General features: G+C 43.6%; 1 protein-coding gene across 1 annotated transcript in view; it reads left to right on the top strand.

Moving 5' to 3' along the window:
* Nucleotides 1–18,352, top strand: part of LOC149302760 (anoctamin-6-like) — a 52,033-nt gene that overhangs the window by 28,171 nt on the left and 5,510 nt on the right. The window contains exons 8-17 of the mRNA XM_089481969.1: nucleotides 2,835–2,969; nucleotides 3,075–3,180; nucleotides 4,483–4,543; nucleotides 5,302–5,447; nucleotides 5,535–5,612; nucleotides 12,026–12,251; nucleotides 13,031–13,200; nucleotides 13,275–13,372; nucleotides 13,866–13,993; nucleotides 16,171–16,376. Of these exons, the coding sequence (XP_089338095.1) occupies nucleotides 2,835–2,969; nucleotides 3,075–3,180; nucleotides 4,483–4,543; nucleotides 5,302–5,447; nucleotides 5,535–5,612; nucleotides 12,026–12,251; nucleotides 13,031–13,200; nucleotides 13,275–13,372; nucleotides 13,866–13,993; nucleotides 16,171–16,376 (1,354 nt within the window). The remainder of the gene's footprint in view (nucleotides 1–2,834; nucleotides 2,970–3,074; nucleotides 3,181–4,482; nucleotides 4,544–5,301; nucleotides 5,448–5,534; nucleotides 5,613–12,025; nucleotides 12,252–13,030; nucleotides 13,201–13,274; nucleotides 13,373–13,865; nucleotides 13,994–16,170; nucleotides 16,377–18,352) is intronic.

Genomic DNA, 18,352 nt, shown 5'->3' with positions numbered 1-18,352 from the left:
ACACTGTTTAGCATCACTTTGTTAGTACTCATAAAATGTTCTTTCACCAAGCTTGGTCTTATTCATCCAAGCATTTTACATTTTAACAGACAACATGGAAACTTTAAAGAGATCTTCAACAAGTGATTTACATTTGTATTTTCTACAAATATAAAGCCTGTGGCAATCTAATAATTGAGCCACTACCATTACCCAGAGACCTTACATTTTGTGATGTAGCATAACTGTTTAACTTTTTACCTACCGGAACACGTTACGCCTGTGCTCAATTTAGTAGGTGTTATTGGTGACATGAAATACTTTTCAGTGATCAAAACCAGGCTTGCAAGGGTATACAAATAAATGAGGCTTTTGTAATATATTTCAACCCCTTCAGGACCGGGGATTTTGATACTAAGGTGTCGCTAAAGGATCGGAGCCGTTTTTGTGTTTTTGCTATGTCTTTCTTCAACTGTAATTTCTCTCTTATCAATTGGTGCACCCACACAAATCATATCAGCACAAGTAGGGCTTTCATTTGAAACCATATTAAGCTGGGTAGTACATTGTTTTGTTTAAAATAAACTGGAAAAAGTGGGGGAAAATGAAAAAAAACACATTTTTTTTACAGTTTTGTATACATACAAATTGTACACACATTAAACCAATGGGAAAAAATTATCCCAAATATATTCATTAACTTGTCCTGATTTGGAAACCACACAACATGGCCAGGATTTTTATCTATTTTGACCAGTATAGGGGCAAATATTGCAAGGCATGCATCACGTTTTTGAAATGTAATTTTTTTCAAATTTGGCATGGTAGTCTAATAACTGCAATAGTTGTCACGGATACTGATTATCCCCCCCAAAATTATATGTTTATGAACAGTAGATAAGTCAAGGTGTACAACTAGGGTCATTTTGACACTTTTCAAACAGGGATTTTATTGCCAATTGCTACCAAATTTTGAGGTATTTTTGTATTTTTGTATTTTTTTTGCATATGTTGCTTTATATTTTATATTATATTTTGTATAGAATATGTGCAACTGCAGAAAAAAACCCAAAATGTGTTCACCAACATCCCCCGGTTCCAACAAGGCCTCACATGCATGGTTCATGCATTTTTTGAGGAAGCTATGAGGGCAAAACTGGAACATGCGCAGTTTAGTTTTCAAATTTGGAATTTTCAGAAATTGGTTTACTGGGCCCATATCCCATTTGGGACATTTTGGAAGCCCCCCACTGTAAATTACCCCATAAAAGTATATATTTATGAACAGTAGACAAGTCAAGGTGTTCAACTAGGGTAGTTTTGACAGTTTTCAGCTAGCCATTTCTTCACTGATGTCTGCCAAACTTCACAGGGAAATTATTTTATTGCGTTTTTAACGCATACATTTCAATGTTGCACTGAATTTCTTGCACACCATAAGTGCAACAGTGGAAGAAAACACCACATTTTGTTCACCAACATCCCCCGATTCCAACAAGGCCTCACATGCATGGTTCATGCATTTTTTGAGGAAGCTATTTTTGAGGGAACATGCGCATTTCAATTTTTAAACTTTTTTTAATATTTTTTTTTTTTATCAGATTACTTGTAAGTGACAGGTTTAGGCCACTGACATCAATCAGGGAGACCGATCAATAATCAGCGACTTAAAATGTCACCGACAAGTGATCAGGTAATAATTATGTTGGTTTTTTTATTATTAATAATTTGTGTTTTTTCATAATTACCCTAGATGACCCCTCTCTCTTTGTAGGGCAGGGTCATCCATGGGCTGCCACAATGATCCGATCACTCCTATTCGCCAGGAGTGATCTGATCATCATCAGCCCAGCATTTGACCTGGAAGCACCCTGGACTTTCAGGTCAGTGCGGTTATTTTTTTATTTATTTTTTTTATTTATTTATTTTTTTAATTTAATTTTTTTTTTCTCTTTCAATGCTGATGCTCCATTGAAGCACAGCACTGACTGATATTTAGTCCCCACAAGCTTGTGGGGACTAATATTAACCCCTGCAATGCTGCGATGGGGGTCATACGCAATCCCAGCATTGAAGGGGTTAATTGAGCAAGAGGGGAGTAGGGGTTAATTGAACAAGGGAGGGGGTGGGGGCTGGTCTCCACACTCATGTGGAGACCAAAGAACCCTGTCTCCCTGTCCCTGAAGCTGCCTCTGGCAGCTGGGACACAATCTCCCATAGACTGGAGATTGCAGGGGAGGATCAGTCCTACGGGGAATTAACCCCTTCAATGCCGCAAACATTGAATGAAACGGGAATTAACCCCTTCAATGCCCCTTTAACGCTGCACTGATGCTCTCCTGGAGCGATCAGGCAGCAGGGGGGTGTTGGGTCATTCAACACACCACCCCCTTCCCTGAAGCTGCCTGTGGTAGCTGATAACGCGATTGCAGATTTTTCTGCAATCGCGGTTTCTGCCTAGAGAATCACTCCGTGGGAGTGATCGTAGGCTTGGGGGCGGGCTTAGAGAGGCTGTGCTGGTCTGCCCAGACTCCTGGGCAGACAGCAGCAGCAGCGCCCCCACGATCACCACGATTCTGGCGATGTGGGGGCGGTTTTTGAGGAAGACGTAGCTGGTACGTCCCGGTCTACCGGTGACCTGTGACCAGGAAGTACCAGGTACGTCCCGGACCTGAAGGGGTTAAACAAAGCACTCACTTGCCATTTCAATGTATCCATGGGAAGTAAAACAAATAGTATTTAGCTAACATAATACGATATAAAGATAATGCCCAGGTAATTTATTGTTCTTATTAACAATATTTATATGTAAAATAGTAACATTTCTTTCTCTCTCCCCCCCCCCTCCCGTTTAGGAAGTATTATGGTGAAAAGGTTGGAATCTATTTTGCTTGGCTTGGTTTCTACACACGTATGTTGCTGGTGGCAGCAATAGTAGGCCTTGGATGTTTCTTATATGGCTATAAGTCTCAGGAAACTTGTACATGGAGGTATGAGATGAGACAGGATGCCTTGAAATGCAGTTATACATATGACGTACTCCTCCGGGTCTAAAATACATGTGTAGCTAATGTATCTTGCACTCTTTGTTACAGCAAAGAAGTATGTGACCCAAACATTGGAGGAGAAATCATTATGTGTCCCCAATGTGACAAAGAATGTACTTACTGGCATCTTAACATAACGTGTGCGTCATCTAAGGTAAAGTCCAGGAAATGGTTCCTGCTTCCATCTGTACAGGACGCTTTGTATGCTCTCATTAGTCTGCATGACTTTGGACACAAACCTTCCTTTTTCCACTAGATTACCGGGTACTGGATGCTCAGTGCACCTCCAGCAGCGCCTATTAGAATTATGCTACTGCTCATTTCAATGTAAATAACATAGCACTTCACAGTGTCTTCCCAGCACTTCATAAGTTTACAGAGAGCCAACCAACCAATGTTTTGGTCTTCAAGGCTCCACCGAAAAGTGAATGATGCCCACAGTTCTGTGTAGTATTTTCAGCTGTCGTGTTTTGTATTTCCAGCTTTGTTGGTCGAATGATAGCAGATGTTAAATTAACATGTTATAAAAGCAAACAATAATTAATGACTGGAGATCTGTTTGCCTTATTAATGCCATTATAAAAGGCTCCCACACACCAAGTTAAATATCTCCAAACTAGTTAGATTCACCACTTATTAAGTCTTGCCAGCAATAAATAAATATTTTGTCCACATAAGCACTGCAATAAGAACACAATTCTTGAAGTGTAAATTGGTAGCCTTTTTGATTGTAGTAGTTTGTATGCTATGTGCCAGTAAACGTATAAAAACATTTGTGACCATGATCTTCACTTTTCCAAATGCAAAGCAACAAAAAGCCTGCGAAGTTTAATCAGTGCTTTTTGTACACAAACTGTATTATCATCTATAATGAGCATGTAATGGGGATAACTGCATCACTTGCCTTAACAAAAAGTTCACAAATGCATTTAATTTGCTGTCAAAACAGCATTTTTGTTTTTTTCTTTGCCATTCTGCATATAGTTCCACATATAACTGCATGGGTACATGAGAGGCAGTCAAAAGAAGTAAGGAGCTTATTAACTAAGCAGTGAGGTTGAGGGTGCATGTTGCCTAAGATAGATAGTGGTGGCAAAAAGGACCAGTTGGCCCATTGAGAGTTCCATTTTCAATTGCTTTTTACTTATTAATTCTTTAAGATAGCTTCATGCCCATCACAAGCTTCCTTGAATTTCTTTTAATATGCTTGCCTGTAGCACTGCCACTGGAAATCCAATTCTGAGCATCTTCAGTACTTCTAGTTTTGACACATCTTTGCTCATTAAAAATACTTCCTCTTGAACTTTTTTAACCCCTTTGGAAGACCTCAATGAAGGCTGAGTAAATCTTGTATGCATTCAACTTCTCAATGACCATTTCTCCTCTGGTGAATTATACTGTGTAGCATTTAATAAAGGAGAAATAATTGTTTACCATGTTGTGTTCTTTATTACAGAAACTTTGTATATTTGACAGTTTTGGTACGCTTGTGTTTGCTGTATTCATGGGAATATGGGGTAAGAGCTTTTAACTTGACAAGAATTTCAGTAGCTCCTAACTGACTGCTTCATTCCGAAAATTTGCATAATTTATACATTAATGTGTCTTACCAATTAGTTCCTATTTTCCAAAATCAATTACCACTAGAGTGTAAATTATACTACATTCCAGCAACGTCAAGGGAATCTATTGTGCATGTGATATGTAATTGTATTTACCCTTAAAGAAGACTTAGTATATTTATTTTATTTTGTAGTTGATGTATGTATAGTTCTATAGGGATAATTTATGCATCTACATTTGTATCACTTTAGTGCGCTATTTTCTATACTACCTCACTACTAAATTATTTACAAATCATATAATAAGTTAGAGAAATATCACCTGTTTAGCATGTAAATACAAGAATGGTTAACACAGTTATGTAAACAATATAAAATATTTTTTTGAGCTTGGTTCCTTTACTTTACGGTTTTATGCCAATAGTTTGGCTGATCTCTGCATTTGTGTTTATTCTTTATCAATCCCTAGACCATACAATGGTGCTGCCCAAAAAAGACTTCATAATACACTGCTAAATGTTAATCAGTTTGCAATTAATTAATGACTTGTGTGCACCATCAGACATTGTTTAAATCCAGGTTTTAAGAAAAACAAACATGTGGAATATTTCTTCTCAATAATCTACTGTTATTGCTGTGCCCTTGAGGCTTTGTGAGTGATACTCTTCATTCAGTTTCCTATATAAGAGGACATTGTCTTCTTGTCACAACAGTTACTCTCTTCCTCGAGTTTTGGAAGCGTAGGCAAGCTGAGCTGGAGTATGAGTGGGACACAGTTGAATTCCTGGACCAAGAAGAACAGCCTAGACCAGAATATGAGGCAAAATGCACCCATGTGGTTAGAAATCCTATATCTCAGGTAAGTGGAAGCCCACAGGTGTAAGTGGGGCACTGAACCTGAATTACCTGTGGGAGTTATCTAACGTGCACCCTCTTCTTATTCCAGCAAGAAGAGCATGTGCCTTACACAGCCTGTGGAAAGTGCCTGAGGATAACCTTCTGTACAAGTGCAGTTTTTTTCTGGGTAAATAGCAAATATATATTAGACACGGAACATTTTGTGGGGGGGGGGGAAGCCTATGTTTTGATTAAGACTAGGGTGTTATATAATTTTGTAATGTGTGGTATTCATTCGCCAATGAAATCTACCAGAATATGTACCTACAGAAATATTGTATCTATACATGTATGAATATAGTTGTTCATTATACGCAGTGATAAATACTTAAGTGAATATTACAATCATCGGCCTCCTTCAAACTCATCAACGGCGTTGAATTGAAAATCTCCAGGCCAATTTTCCGGATTCAACATTTTACGTTTCAGTATATTTGTAGTTTTGCTATATTTATTAATGTTTGATATTAAATGTACAAATCTACACGCAGAGATTAATTTCTGAAGGAAATGTCGAACATGTTTTTTTTATTATTCTAAAATTGTTACTCACCTGTCCTCGGCTCCCACGCCACCGCAGCAACCGCCGCAAAGGAGAGGGAGACCCCCCCTTCAACTCACGGCCGCCGCAACAGCCGCCACGCAGGAGAGGGAGACCCCCCTCCAACGCACGGCCACCGCCGCTGCAGCAGCTGCCACGCAGGAGAGGGAGACCCCCCCCCTCCAACGCACGCCCACCTCCGCAGCAGCCGCCTCGAAGGAGAGGGAGAGCCCCCTCCAACGCACTGCCGCTTCCGCCGCCGTCCTCTGAACTGCTGCGCAGGAGAGGCAGACCTCCTGGGACACGGCGCCCTGCTTCGGCGCTCACGCAGGTCTATATGAAGGGAGATTACGCCACACTCATGATGGCCGCGATTCCCGGACACCGGAAGTGACGTCATGACAGTTTGGCGGGAGATTCGAACTTCCCCTTCCCCTCCTCAGTTCTGCCAGACGTTGCCTTCTGTTGGTTGTCTATGCCCTGTGCTAGTACCCAGATAGCGTTTCCTATTCTGTTTTCTCGTGTTTGACCCCGGCTTACCTGACTTCGTTGTTTTCCTGAATCCTGACCTCGGCTACGTTTACTGTTTATCCTGATCTCCTGAATCCTGACCTCGGCTACGTTATACGACTATCCTGCTCTCCGGAATCCTGACCTCGGCTTGTTTAACCTTGTTCTGTCCTGGAGTCCTACCTGACTACGGTGTCTCCAAACTACTTGTACGTGATAGAAACAGAAGGCCATCATGAGACCCGCTTCGGTGGGACTTCAAGGTTCCTGTGAGGCTCGTCTGGACGAGATGGATCATCGTCTGGATCAGTTTGCCCAGGCGCTCCAGACTCTTCTTCAGCGCACAGATCCTGGACTACAGGTGCATTCTCCAACTGTAGCACCTCCACCAGTTCCGTCTCCGGCTCCAGTCTCCGTGGTGCAAGCTCCTATGAATCTACCACCGCCACAACGTTATGGAGGAGATCCTGCTACCTGTCGGGGTTTCCTCAACCAGTGCGAAATTCATTTCGAACATTCCCCTTACGCCTTTGCTTCCGACCGGGCGAAGGTTGGGTACATAATTTCGCTCCTCACCGACAAGGCTCTGGCATGGGCATCTCCCCTGTGGGAGAGGAATACTCCGGTAGTGCGCTCCTACTCTGAATTTGTGTCCGCACTGCGCTCCTTATTTGATGTTCCGGGCAGGAGTTCTACCGCTTCGTCCTCCCTCTTTAACATTCGTCAGGGGAAGCGATCTCTGATGGACTATGCTATTGAATGTCGTACCTTGATGGCTGAGGTGAACTGGACCAGCGAGGCACTTATTGCTGCTTTTTTGAACGGATTATCAGAGACTTTGAAAGACTCTGTAATTTCATACGTAACACAGATTGATCTTCGTCTCCGCGAGCGTCAGGTGCAACGGGACAGTCTGAGAGCACGAGAAAGAGGAGTTCGTTCCCTTGTGCGTCCTGTTCCTCAGTTCATACCACCATCTAAGACTCCTTCCACCTTTGAGGAGCCTATGCAGCTGGGTGTCACTCGTTTGTCGGAGAACGAGAAGGCCAGGAGATGTAGAGAAGGGCTCTGCTTATATTGTGGCATGGCAGGACATTGGGCAAGATCTTGTCCTAAGAAGTCGGGGAAACGCCCGCACCTAGAGTGGTTCAGAGGACCTGCTTTGGGTGTGCTGGGTCTGTCATCTGATTCTAGCAGCACTCGGATGACTGTTCCAATTCGGATTTCGTGGTCTGAGGGATCCGTTTGCACAGAGGCTTTCTTGGATTCAGGAGCCGCAGAGAACTTTATCGATGCCTATTTTTGCGAGCAGCAGTTTATCCCCACTACTCCCAAAGACACGCCTGTAAGAATTGAGGCCATTGACGGCAGACAACTTCATCCGGCTCAGGTACCTGGACTACCATACCAGTGACACTCTCCGTACGGATGATGCATAACGAGAGACTTCAGTTCTTAGTAATCTGCTCTCCCTCTACTCCTGTCATTTTGGGGTTTCCATGGTTACAGAAGCACAATCCCACCATCAATTGGACGACTGGAGAGATCATGTCCTGGAGTCAAGCATGTGGGGAGCACTGTGACAAACCCATTCGACTAGCCATGGTGTCTACTATGTCAGAAATGGTCGCTACAGCTCTTCCAAGTCATTACCGGGATTTTGAGGATGTATTTGACAAGAAGGAGGCGGAGAGGTTGCCTCCACACAGACCTTACGATTGCCCTATTGATCTCCTCCCGGGTACCATGCCACCCCGAGGCCGAGTCTACCCCTTGTCTGTTCCTGAGACTAAGGCCATGGAGTCCTACATCGAGGAGAATCTTAGGCGGGGTTTCATCGGTCGGTCTACGTCCTCGGCTGGACCTGGATTTTTCTTCGTCAAGAAGAAGAACGGAGAACTAAGGCCATGCATTGACTGTAGAGGCCTGAAAAGGATCACAAGATGAAATTCCTATCCTATTCCTCTCATCTCTGAACTTTTTGACAGGTTACGTGGGGCTCAGATCTTTACTAAATTCGATCTTCATGGGGCCTATAACTTGGTCCGTATCCGTGCCGGCCATGAATAGAGGACAGCATTCAACACTCGTTCTGGACATTACGAGTACCTGGTCATGCCGTTCGGTCTGTGCAATGCCCCGGCGGTGTTCCAGGAGTTTATTAATGACTGTCTTCTGGACTTTCTCCAGCAGTTCGTGGTCGTTTACCTGGATGACATCCTGATTTACTCGGCGGACTTATCTACCCATCGCAACCAGGTTCGTCAAGTACTGAGCCGTCTTCCACAGCACGGACTGTTTGCCAAGTTGGACAAGTGTGTCTTTGAGACCCGCAAGGTGACCTTCCTGGGGTCACCTTGTGGGATTACTCCTGAGGGTTTCGATATGGACCCATCTAAGGTTCTGGCGATCAAGGATTGGCCACGGCCTACGGGTCTCAAGGCTCTGCAACGTTTTCTTGGTTTCGCCAACTAATACAGACGCTTCATCCGTAATTATTTGAGGATTGTTGCTCCCCTAACAGACTTAACCAAGAAAGGGGCCAATGTCTCTGAGTGGTCCTCCGAAGCCGTGTCTGCGTTCACTCTTCTCAAAGAGAAGTTCACGACGGCCCCAGTGTTACGGCATCCCAACCCTCTTCTGCCATTTGTCCTGGAGGTGGATGCTTCTGAATCTGGGGTTGGAGCTATACTCTCCCAACGGGCTTCGTACAGCGGACCACTACATCCTTGCGGCTACTTCTCCAGGCACTTCTCCGCAGCCGAGAAAAATTATGATATCGGGAATAAGGAACTGTTGGTGGTTATCCTGGCCTTGGAGGAGTGGCATCACCTGCTAGAAGGGGCCTCGGTACCTACCTTGATCCTGACCGATCATAAGAACCTTCAATACATGGAGTCGGCCAAGTGCCTCAATCCTCGTCGGGCCAGGTGGGCTCTCTTCCTCTCCCGCTTTCCCTTCGTACGCACGCATGCACGACCAGAGGAGGAGAGTAGAGAGCCCGAACCTATCGTCCCTTCCACCAAAGTCGTTGCGGCCATTCGGTTACGGGGTTATGCTCCCTTGCTGGATCGCATCACTCGCTCTCAAGGTCAAGCTCCGGACTCCTTGCCTCCAGGGAAACTGTACGTTCCTCCCAGTTTGCGGGGACCTATCCTGCGGACATTGCATGGTGCCAGAACCTCGGGACATTCAGGAGTGGCGCGTACCAAGGAGTTACTTTCACAGACTTTTTGGTGGCCTCATTGGGGCAGGGACATTACAGCGTTTGTCCAGTCCTGTACTAAGTGCGCAACTAACAAGTCCTCTCGCACTTGTCCTGCTGGCCTCCTTCAACCTCTTCCGTGTCCTTTGATTCCCTGGACTCATGTGGCCATAGACTTTATTGTTGAGTTGCCTCCGTCCAGGGGACGTACCGTGAATTTGGTGGTGGTCGATCGTTTCTCAAAGATGGCTCACTTTATTCCGCTACGGAAACTACCCAGCGCCTCTGCCTTGGCAGACATTTTTATCCGGGAGATTGTGCGGCTCCACGGAGTACCGTCTGAGATCGTGTCGGATAGAGGCACCCAATTCGTAGCAAGATTCTGGCGCAAATTTACTAAATCCTTGGGCATCACGTTGGCCTTCTCTTCGGCATATCACCTCAGACGAACGGTCTGGTGGAGAGGGCGAATCAACATCTGGACCAGTACCTGCGTCTCTTCATTAATGATCATCAAGATGATTGGGTCGAATTGCTGCCATTCGCGAGGAACAACACGCTCCAGGAGTCTACCAGAATCTCTCCATTTTTCTGTCTCTATGGACTCCATCCGCAATCTCTCCCAGAGACATTACCGGCTTCACCTGTTCCAGATCTGGAGGAGAGACTTGCCTCCATTCGTGCCACCTGGGCTTCAGTTCATTCCGCACTAGAACGCGCTGCCTTGCTCCAGCAACATCAGGCTGGCGATAGAGTTTGGCTGTCTACAAGGTTCCTGAGACTCTGAGTTCCTTCCATGAAATTGGCCCCACGGTTTATTGGGCCCTTTCCGGTTCTACGGCAGATCAATCCAGTGGCTTATGAACTTTCACTACCCAGAACGCTTTGCATCCCTCAGGTATTTCACGCCTCATTGTTGAAACCTATGGTCTGCAACCGGTTTACCCGAGGCGAGAGTTCCACTACCGAGACTGCCAGGAGGGCTTCAGAGAGACGTACTCCTCAGGTCATTCTCAATTCCCGGCGGCAACAAGGCAGCTTACAGTATCTGGTACAGTGGAGGGGTCTCGGCCCCGAGGAACGATCCTGGATACCTGCGGCACGACTGATACGTGCGTTTCACGCTAGACGCCCTTCTCGCCCTGGTGGTCGCCCTGAGGGCGCCCTTTTGAGAGGGGGTACTGTTACTCGCCTGTCCTCGGCTCCCACGCCGCCGCAGCAACCGCCGCGAATTAGAGGGAGACCCCCCTCCAACGCACGGCCACTGCCGACGCAGCAGCCGCCACGCAGGAGAGGGAGACCCCCCTCCAACGCACGGTCACCACCGCCGCAGCAGCCGCCACGCAGGAGAGGGAGACCCTCCTCCAACGCATGGCCACCTCCGCAGCAGCCGCCACGAAGAAGAGGGAGACCCCCCTCCAACACGCTGCCGCTTCCGCCGTCGTCCTCTGAACTGCCGCGCAGGAGAGGCAGACCTCCTGGGACACGGCGTCCTGCTTCGGCGCTCGCGCGCCCTCTAGTGGCGAACTCCCAAACTGCAGGTCTATATGAAGGGAGATTACGCCACACTCATGATGGCCGCGATTCCTGGACACCAGAAGTGACGTCATGACAGTTTGGCGGGAGATTCGAACTTCCCCTGCGGTTTCCTATTTAAACCACCTCAGTTCTGCCAGACGCTGTCTTCTGTTGGTTGTCTATGCCCTGTGCTAGTACCCAGATAGCGTTTCCTATTCTGTTTTCTCATGTTTGACCCCGGGTTACCTGACTTCGTTGTTTTCCTGAATCCTGACCTCGGCTACGTTTACTGTTTATCCTGCTCTCCGGAATCCTGACCTCGGCTTTTTTAACCTTGTTCTGTCCTGGAGTCCTACCTGACTACGGTGTCTCCAAACTACTTGTACGTGACAAAAAATGTATTTTATAATAATAATGTTATATTATTATTTTATTATGTATAAATAATGACCAACCATGGACCAAATGAACTTTGGGAAATCCTAATATATTCTTGGGCCTGGACACTTTCCTAACCTTTTGATCCAGATATAGGAGAGTTTTGAGTTATAGAAATATTAAAAAAACATCCTTAATAAAAGGAGACTGCACATGATTTAAACATTCTATCTCAATACTTGACATTACAAAACCCTTGTTTGTACACTGTTACCATTATTGACAATGTTATACCATAAGGTTTACAAACTTTTATAGATTTTATCAGTTCATATGTTTGGTGCAGTTTCCTCTGTTTGGTATTGTAACTATATTGTTCCATTCACAGATTCTTTTGATCGTGGCATCAGTAGTTGGTATTATTGTATACCGACTTTCGGTTTTCTTGGTATTTTCTGCAACGTTGCCACGGCACATCAATGGAACAGAGGCAATCCAGAAGTACTTGACGCCACAAACCGCTACCACAGTTACAGCATCCATTCTTAGCTTCATAATCATCATGCTTCTTAACATGCTGTACGAGAGAGTAGCAATTATGATCACAGACTTTGGTAAGCTTGCCAACGTTGTACTGGTCTGGTTTCTTTTTCATTATTCATTTCCTGCTTCTGTTTTAAGATCAGAGGCAATTGTTCGTTTTATTCAGTAAGTTTCCCAAAACCATTTTGTAACTCTGACGTTGCAGAGTGTACTAAAGTAATAATGCAGCTGCAGTTTCTGGTATAAAATAAAATATTTTCCTGGTTGTTCATAGGTTAAATATTTGTATATAATATTTTGCATGTTTTTGGTTTTTTGCTTTGTAAATTAGGAAAACTCACTGTCAGGCTGATTCAGAATACTGATTTATTAAAGCCCTATAGTTGGTAAAAGTGCTTAAAAATATTTAAGAGTAAAAACTACAAAGATTTCCCTTGGACATCAGTATAAGCGATTCCTACTGTTACTGATCCTGTTCCTGAAACTGGATGTAACTTCACATTCTGGAATCACCTTTAAATGGTACGATGCATTGATTTCACAGCTGTCTCATAGAATGATGTTCCAAATAAAATACAATGTCCAGTAGCAAAATTCCCTTTCCTCCATAAAAAAATAAAGTATAACCAGAATGTAAAATGCAAAGGGAGTGGGCAGTTAGACTTCTGTTTCCAGCTATGAGATAGTGGTTGCATAAAATTAGTTAATAATGAAGCTTTTAATATATTCAGTAAACTTAACAATAAATAAAGAAGCCATTAGTAACCCTCTTGTCATTTTAAGAATGCAGTTGTGCTTAATCTAATGATAGCTTCAGTCATTCAACTCTGAACTACGCTTTTGTTTTTAGAATTACCACGGACAAAGACAGAGTATGAAAACAGTCTAACCACAAAGATGTTTCTGTTCCAGTTTGTCAACTACTATTCCTCTTGCTTCTACATTGCTTTTTTCAAGGGGAAATTTGTAGGCTACCCTGGAGACCCGGTTTATTGGTTTGGAAGATATCGTAACGAGGAGGTAAGTTGTCCAGTCTTTATTTTTTTTCTAAATCCTGAGATGTTAAACATCTAACATGTCTGTCACATTTTTAGTGTGATCCAGGCGGTTGCCTCCTGGAGCTTACAACACAACTCACCATCATAATGGGAGGCAAAGCCATCTGGAATAACATACAGGAAATACTTCTTCCGTAAGTCTGTAAAATAAAAATCCATTGGGAGATCTCCATGTATGCTTATGGTTAATTCATCAAACATACTGGTATTAGAAGTAGCTAGAGGTCACCAGTACCTCTATAATTAATACCTTTTATCTATTCATCCAAACTGAATAATTTCAAAGCTTATACATTTCAAGTGTAATTAATTATAAGCACTATGGGGAAATGAGGCTTTTTTTAGGCCAAAAAGCATGGTCGTGCTAATGGTGTTATCATGATGGACTTGCTTTAAATCTTCTTCCTGGCTATTTTTGGTACTGCAAATATTATACAAGCAGCCAACAGCAGAGCTCATGTTTCATTTTTTAAATATTAGTAAATACTAAATGGTTCCCAGATTTCTTTTTTTTTTTTAATTAAAGATGTTTAATCCTTAATTACATGTATGAATCCATAATATATTTTGGCAAACATGTCAGCAGCAAAATGCATGGAATGTGCTAATGTTTTCACATTTTTACAGCTGGGTTAAGAACCTTATCAGTCGATGTCGCTCACCAGGGACGGAAAGAATCATGCCACGTTGGGAGCAAGATTATCACTTGCAGCCCATTGGGAAGCTTGGATTATTTTATGAATACCTTGAGATGGGTGTGCATATTTAGTTTATTCATATTTTCTATGTAACATTGTGATTTTAATGAAAATAACAAACTATCTGTTAAATCCTGATAGCTCCCCCACTGTTAAAAGACAAACCTAAACGTACAAGGATTCTTTACTAAAACAATAATTTCCTTACCAAAACCATATATTTTGAGTATATAAGATGGCGTGTAGATACCAGTGCCAGTGGTAGAGAACGTATATAAAAGAAAAAAAAACTAAGGTTGATAGTTATCTTATAGACAGCTTAGTATACCCAATTGGGACAGTCCCCAAATGTTCCTTGGGAGATAACAAAATAATGAATGTAGTGGGTGCCAGGGATAGGTAGTAAAATATTTCACTATACTAAATGATTGCATATATACCGTATTTTTCGCTCTATAAGACGCACCTGCTGATAAGACGCACCTAGATTTTAGAGGAGAAAAAAAAGGAAAAAATATTTTGAGCTAAAAAATGGGCTATAAAAAAAGGACATCATCCTCCCGTCATGCCTGCACAGAAAAAAGCTGGTCAGACATGATGGGAAGTGTAGTTGGACTACAAGCGCCGTACTGCGCATGCGCCGGCGCCATACGTGACACGGCGCTTGCGTCAAATCCCCCCGTCCTCTCCATCCAGTCCGCCCTTAGCCGTCGCAACGGACCAGAGAAGAGGAGAGGCGGCGACAGAGGCGGCGGTCTCCAGATGAAGACCTCCCCTGGACGGCGAAGCGAGACAGAGACTGTCCGGGACACTTTTGGTGAGTACCGTATTGGCTCGGATATAGGCCGCCCCCGTATATAGGCCGCACCCTAAAAGTTTGGTGCTTTTTTAAAGAAAAAGTTTTTTTCTTTAAAAAAGCACCAAAAAACATACTGCCACTCTGCCCCCCCCCCCGCCCCCCGAGATATGCTACCACTGTCCTCCCTCCCCGAGATACGCTGCCACTGTCCTCCCTCCCCGAGATATGCTACCACTGTCCTCCCTCCCCGAGATACGCTGCCACTGTCCCCCTCTGCCCCCCCCTCCCCAACTTACCGGAGCAGACTCCCGGGTGTCTTGCGGGGCCGGCGGGGGACATCTACGCAATACAACTTCCGGTGCGGCACATCCGGCACCGGAAGTTGTATTGCGTAGACGTCCCCCGCCGACCCCGCAAGACACCCGGGAGTCTGCTCCGGTAAGTCCGCGGGGGGTGCAGAGGTAAAACGCATCCGCACGATGCGCTTAGACAACCTCCCGTGCCGGCACCCCCCCCCCGTGGGAAGTGCTGGCAGGGGAGGCTGTCTGAGCGTATCGGGGAGTAGGATGCAGGTCCCCTGCACCGCTGCGGGGGATCTGTATCCTAACCCCGCTGCCTGCCCGGCGCCCGGGACTGCAGACCCCGAATATAGGCCGCACCCCCACTTTAAAGTCTTAAAGTGGGGGAAAAAAGTGCGGCCTATATTCGAGCCAATACGGTATATCGTTGCCCCCCCCCCCCCCTCCCTGCCTGCATCTTCGCTCCATAAGACGCGGCTGATTTTTCATCCTACTTTGGGAGGAAAAAAACTGCGTCTTATGGAGCGAAAAATACGGTATATATATATATATAAATCCCTACCCTAACCCTGATGCCAACACCCACTACATTCATATATTCTGAGTCTGATTAGCAAAAACAATTTTCCTATTTAGACCAATTTAGTTGCCCATATGCCAATCTTGTAGTTTTTAATGTGATGTAGGAATCCAAATCCAGACTTCTTACTGTTATTTCATGTACAACTGAAGAGGGAACTACTATTATACTGATACGATATACTATCATATCATTTCCTGTGTTATATAGTATATGCTTTTTGAAACATGACTATTTTGACATTATTTTCTTAAAATAAGGCTGAATAAATATCAATTGGATGATTTGCCTTTTTCATAAACTCATGATATAACTTTTATACTTGGAGACATAGCTTATTTTTTTTTTAAATCTGTATATTTTATTCTGTCCCCTTAAAATGCACAGATTAATATTTATTGAATTAAATTCCAGTTGGGCAAACACCGTTTATATTGTTAAAAAGGCTGAAAGTTTTGATAGGAGTAAATTACATTATATTCCTGCAGACTTTTACATGGTTGATGTGTTTCAAGCAAGGTGACATCTCTATATTGTGATGTTTTCTTTTTGACAGTTATTCAGTTTGGATTTGTTACCTTGTTCGTTGCTTCATTTCCACTTGCACCACTCTTGGCACTTGTTAATAACCTATTGGAAATCCGAGTCGATGCGTGGAAAATCACCACCCAATGTAGACGAATGGTATCAGAAAAAGCACAGGATATTGGAGCATGGCAACCAATCATGCAAGGAATAGCGCTTTTGGCCGTGGTGACAAATGTAGGTGATTTTTACCCATGTTATTTTACTTTTGCAATTTATCATCATTAAACTCTTAAACTTTAAGTTCAAATGGTTCCTTATAACGAGTTAACATAAAATCATTATCCAAAGTAAACACATGCCTGTTCATGGCTACAAATACATATGTATGCTTATATAATTTATATATAATGTAAAGAGCAATACAATGATATATTGTTCTGGCCATCCGATTTTCATGTTGTCGTCTAATATTTAGGGAGAGTGGCAGTAGAAATGCAGGAAACAAATAATGCTAAACTTAGGTTTAATATAAAAAGTTACTGACTTTAATATCTCAAAGCAATGTCTCTACTATTTACTGCCGTTTGTAAATATTAAGCAAAAGCGACTAAGCACATCTATAGGCCCCGGATTGCTGATCATACTAAAAGCAGTGCTATTAGCATACGTGTGAAAAATGGTTGTGAAATTGTTCTGTGCAAAGTACTGTAGTGGAAGCCGCAGAATCTGCAGTGCTCAGCTAATGATGGGTAATGGCACTGTCATACCAGTATTGACCAGGCTTTTATTTTTGCCTTGATTAAAATAGATCAGCCTGTTCGTGACCCCAGGGGTGTATTGTAACGAATATTTTGGATACCTGTACTACAGCTCATCCACTTGCATTAATAATGTTTTTAATATGGCTTAACGGCATTATCTAGCAGTTTGCGGTAGTAAGCAGGGAAGCATGGCATTCCGTGGCACAGACCTCCTTTTTGCTTTGCACAGTCAGTTAGTGTGCATCTTCATTTTACTAGTGCTCTGATTCTCCAACAATGTAGGGAGAGGGATCAGTACAAGATGTGTGCTGATGGAAATCAAGCTCCCTCAGTAAACTACAAGCTAAATAGATTACAGAGGCTGTAAAACAGATGGATCCTTGGGACTGCTGTTAGCTTCCATATTGTTATGCCACTGTTTGGTGCTATGTCAGGCATTTCAGAATAATCTAATTTACCCACATTCTTTGTAAATGTTGATGCAAAGTATGTTCATCATAATAATCAAAATGCTATTCAGTTTTGGTTAGTGGTCCACAATGGTTTAAGGTTAACCTGCAACAGTTACTTATATATGGATGCCCAAGAAACTCCAGTGATGGTTTTACCTTCCGTGCTGTCATCAGCCCGACCTAGAGCAGAGCCGCCTAGTGCCTCTTGTCTACATCTCCACCGCATTGAAAGGTGTATGGAGGCTGTGCTCAATAATGGGCCGGCCAGGTAGATCAATGGTCTGCACTGTTACCGAGCCATTGAGCAGCGGGATAATGGGGCCTTAACACCCAAGAGGACCATTTGCCCCTTCCTGGTTTTGCAGCAGGGGGACTGATGCCTCCCCGAGCTTTCAGGACAAGACCTAGGCCTAGTTGCCAGGATACATCACTAAGTGTCTGGAATTCACCCAGTATAATTATATAATATATATCAATGGCTGATTAAAAGTGCTGTTCCACAGCATTGATTTTACTTTCCAGTAGGCTCAGAAAACAAACCATGGCAGATCTCCCATTTTGTTTTTATCGCTAAAAGCTTAATCACATAATACCAACATAAACTTTTTAAGAAGCTTTTTCAGTTTCTGTGGCAGCAACCTATCAGTGTCTACTTTTGTATTATGACATGCATCCCTACCACAATAGATGGAAGTAGCAAAATTTAATTGATTAAAAAGAATTTCAGGGAAGGGTTTGAGCATTATACCGTATTTGCTCGATTATAAGACAAGGTTTTTTCCAGAGCAAATGCTCTGAAAAATACCCCTCTTCTTATAATCTGGGTCGTTTTATAATCAGACCTCAAATAGGTATGACTATGAGACTAAGATCCAGATCCCCCGCAGCGATGCAGGGGACCTGGATCCTCCTGTGTATGCCCCCCCCCAACTTACCGGTGCTTCTATGTCCCCGGTGCTTAATCTACGTGATTCGCGTAGAGCTCTACACGTCTCCC

Source organism: Sceloporus occidentalis, unplaced genomic scaffold, assembly GCF_023333645.1.
Source record: "Sceloporus occidentalis isolate IW3139 unplaced genomic scaffold, rSceOcc1.0.p SCAF_17, whole genome shotgun sequence".
Classification (NCBI taxonomy): domain Eukaryota; kingdom Metazoa; phylum Chordata; class Lepidosauria; order Squamata; family Phrynosomatidae; genus Sceloporus; species Sceloporus occidentalis.
This window is presented reverse-complemented; position numbering and strand designations above follow the sequence as displayed.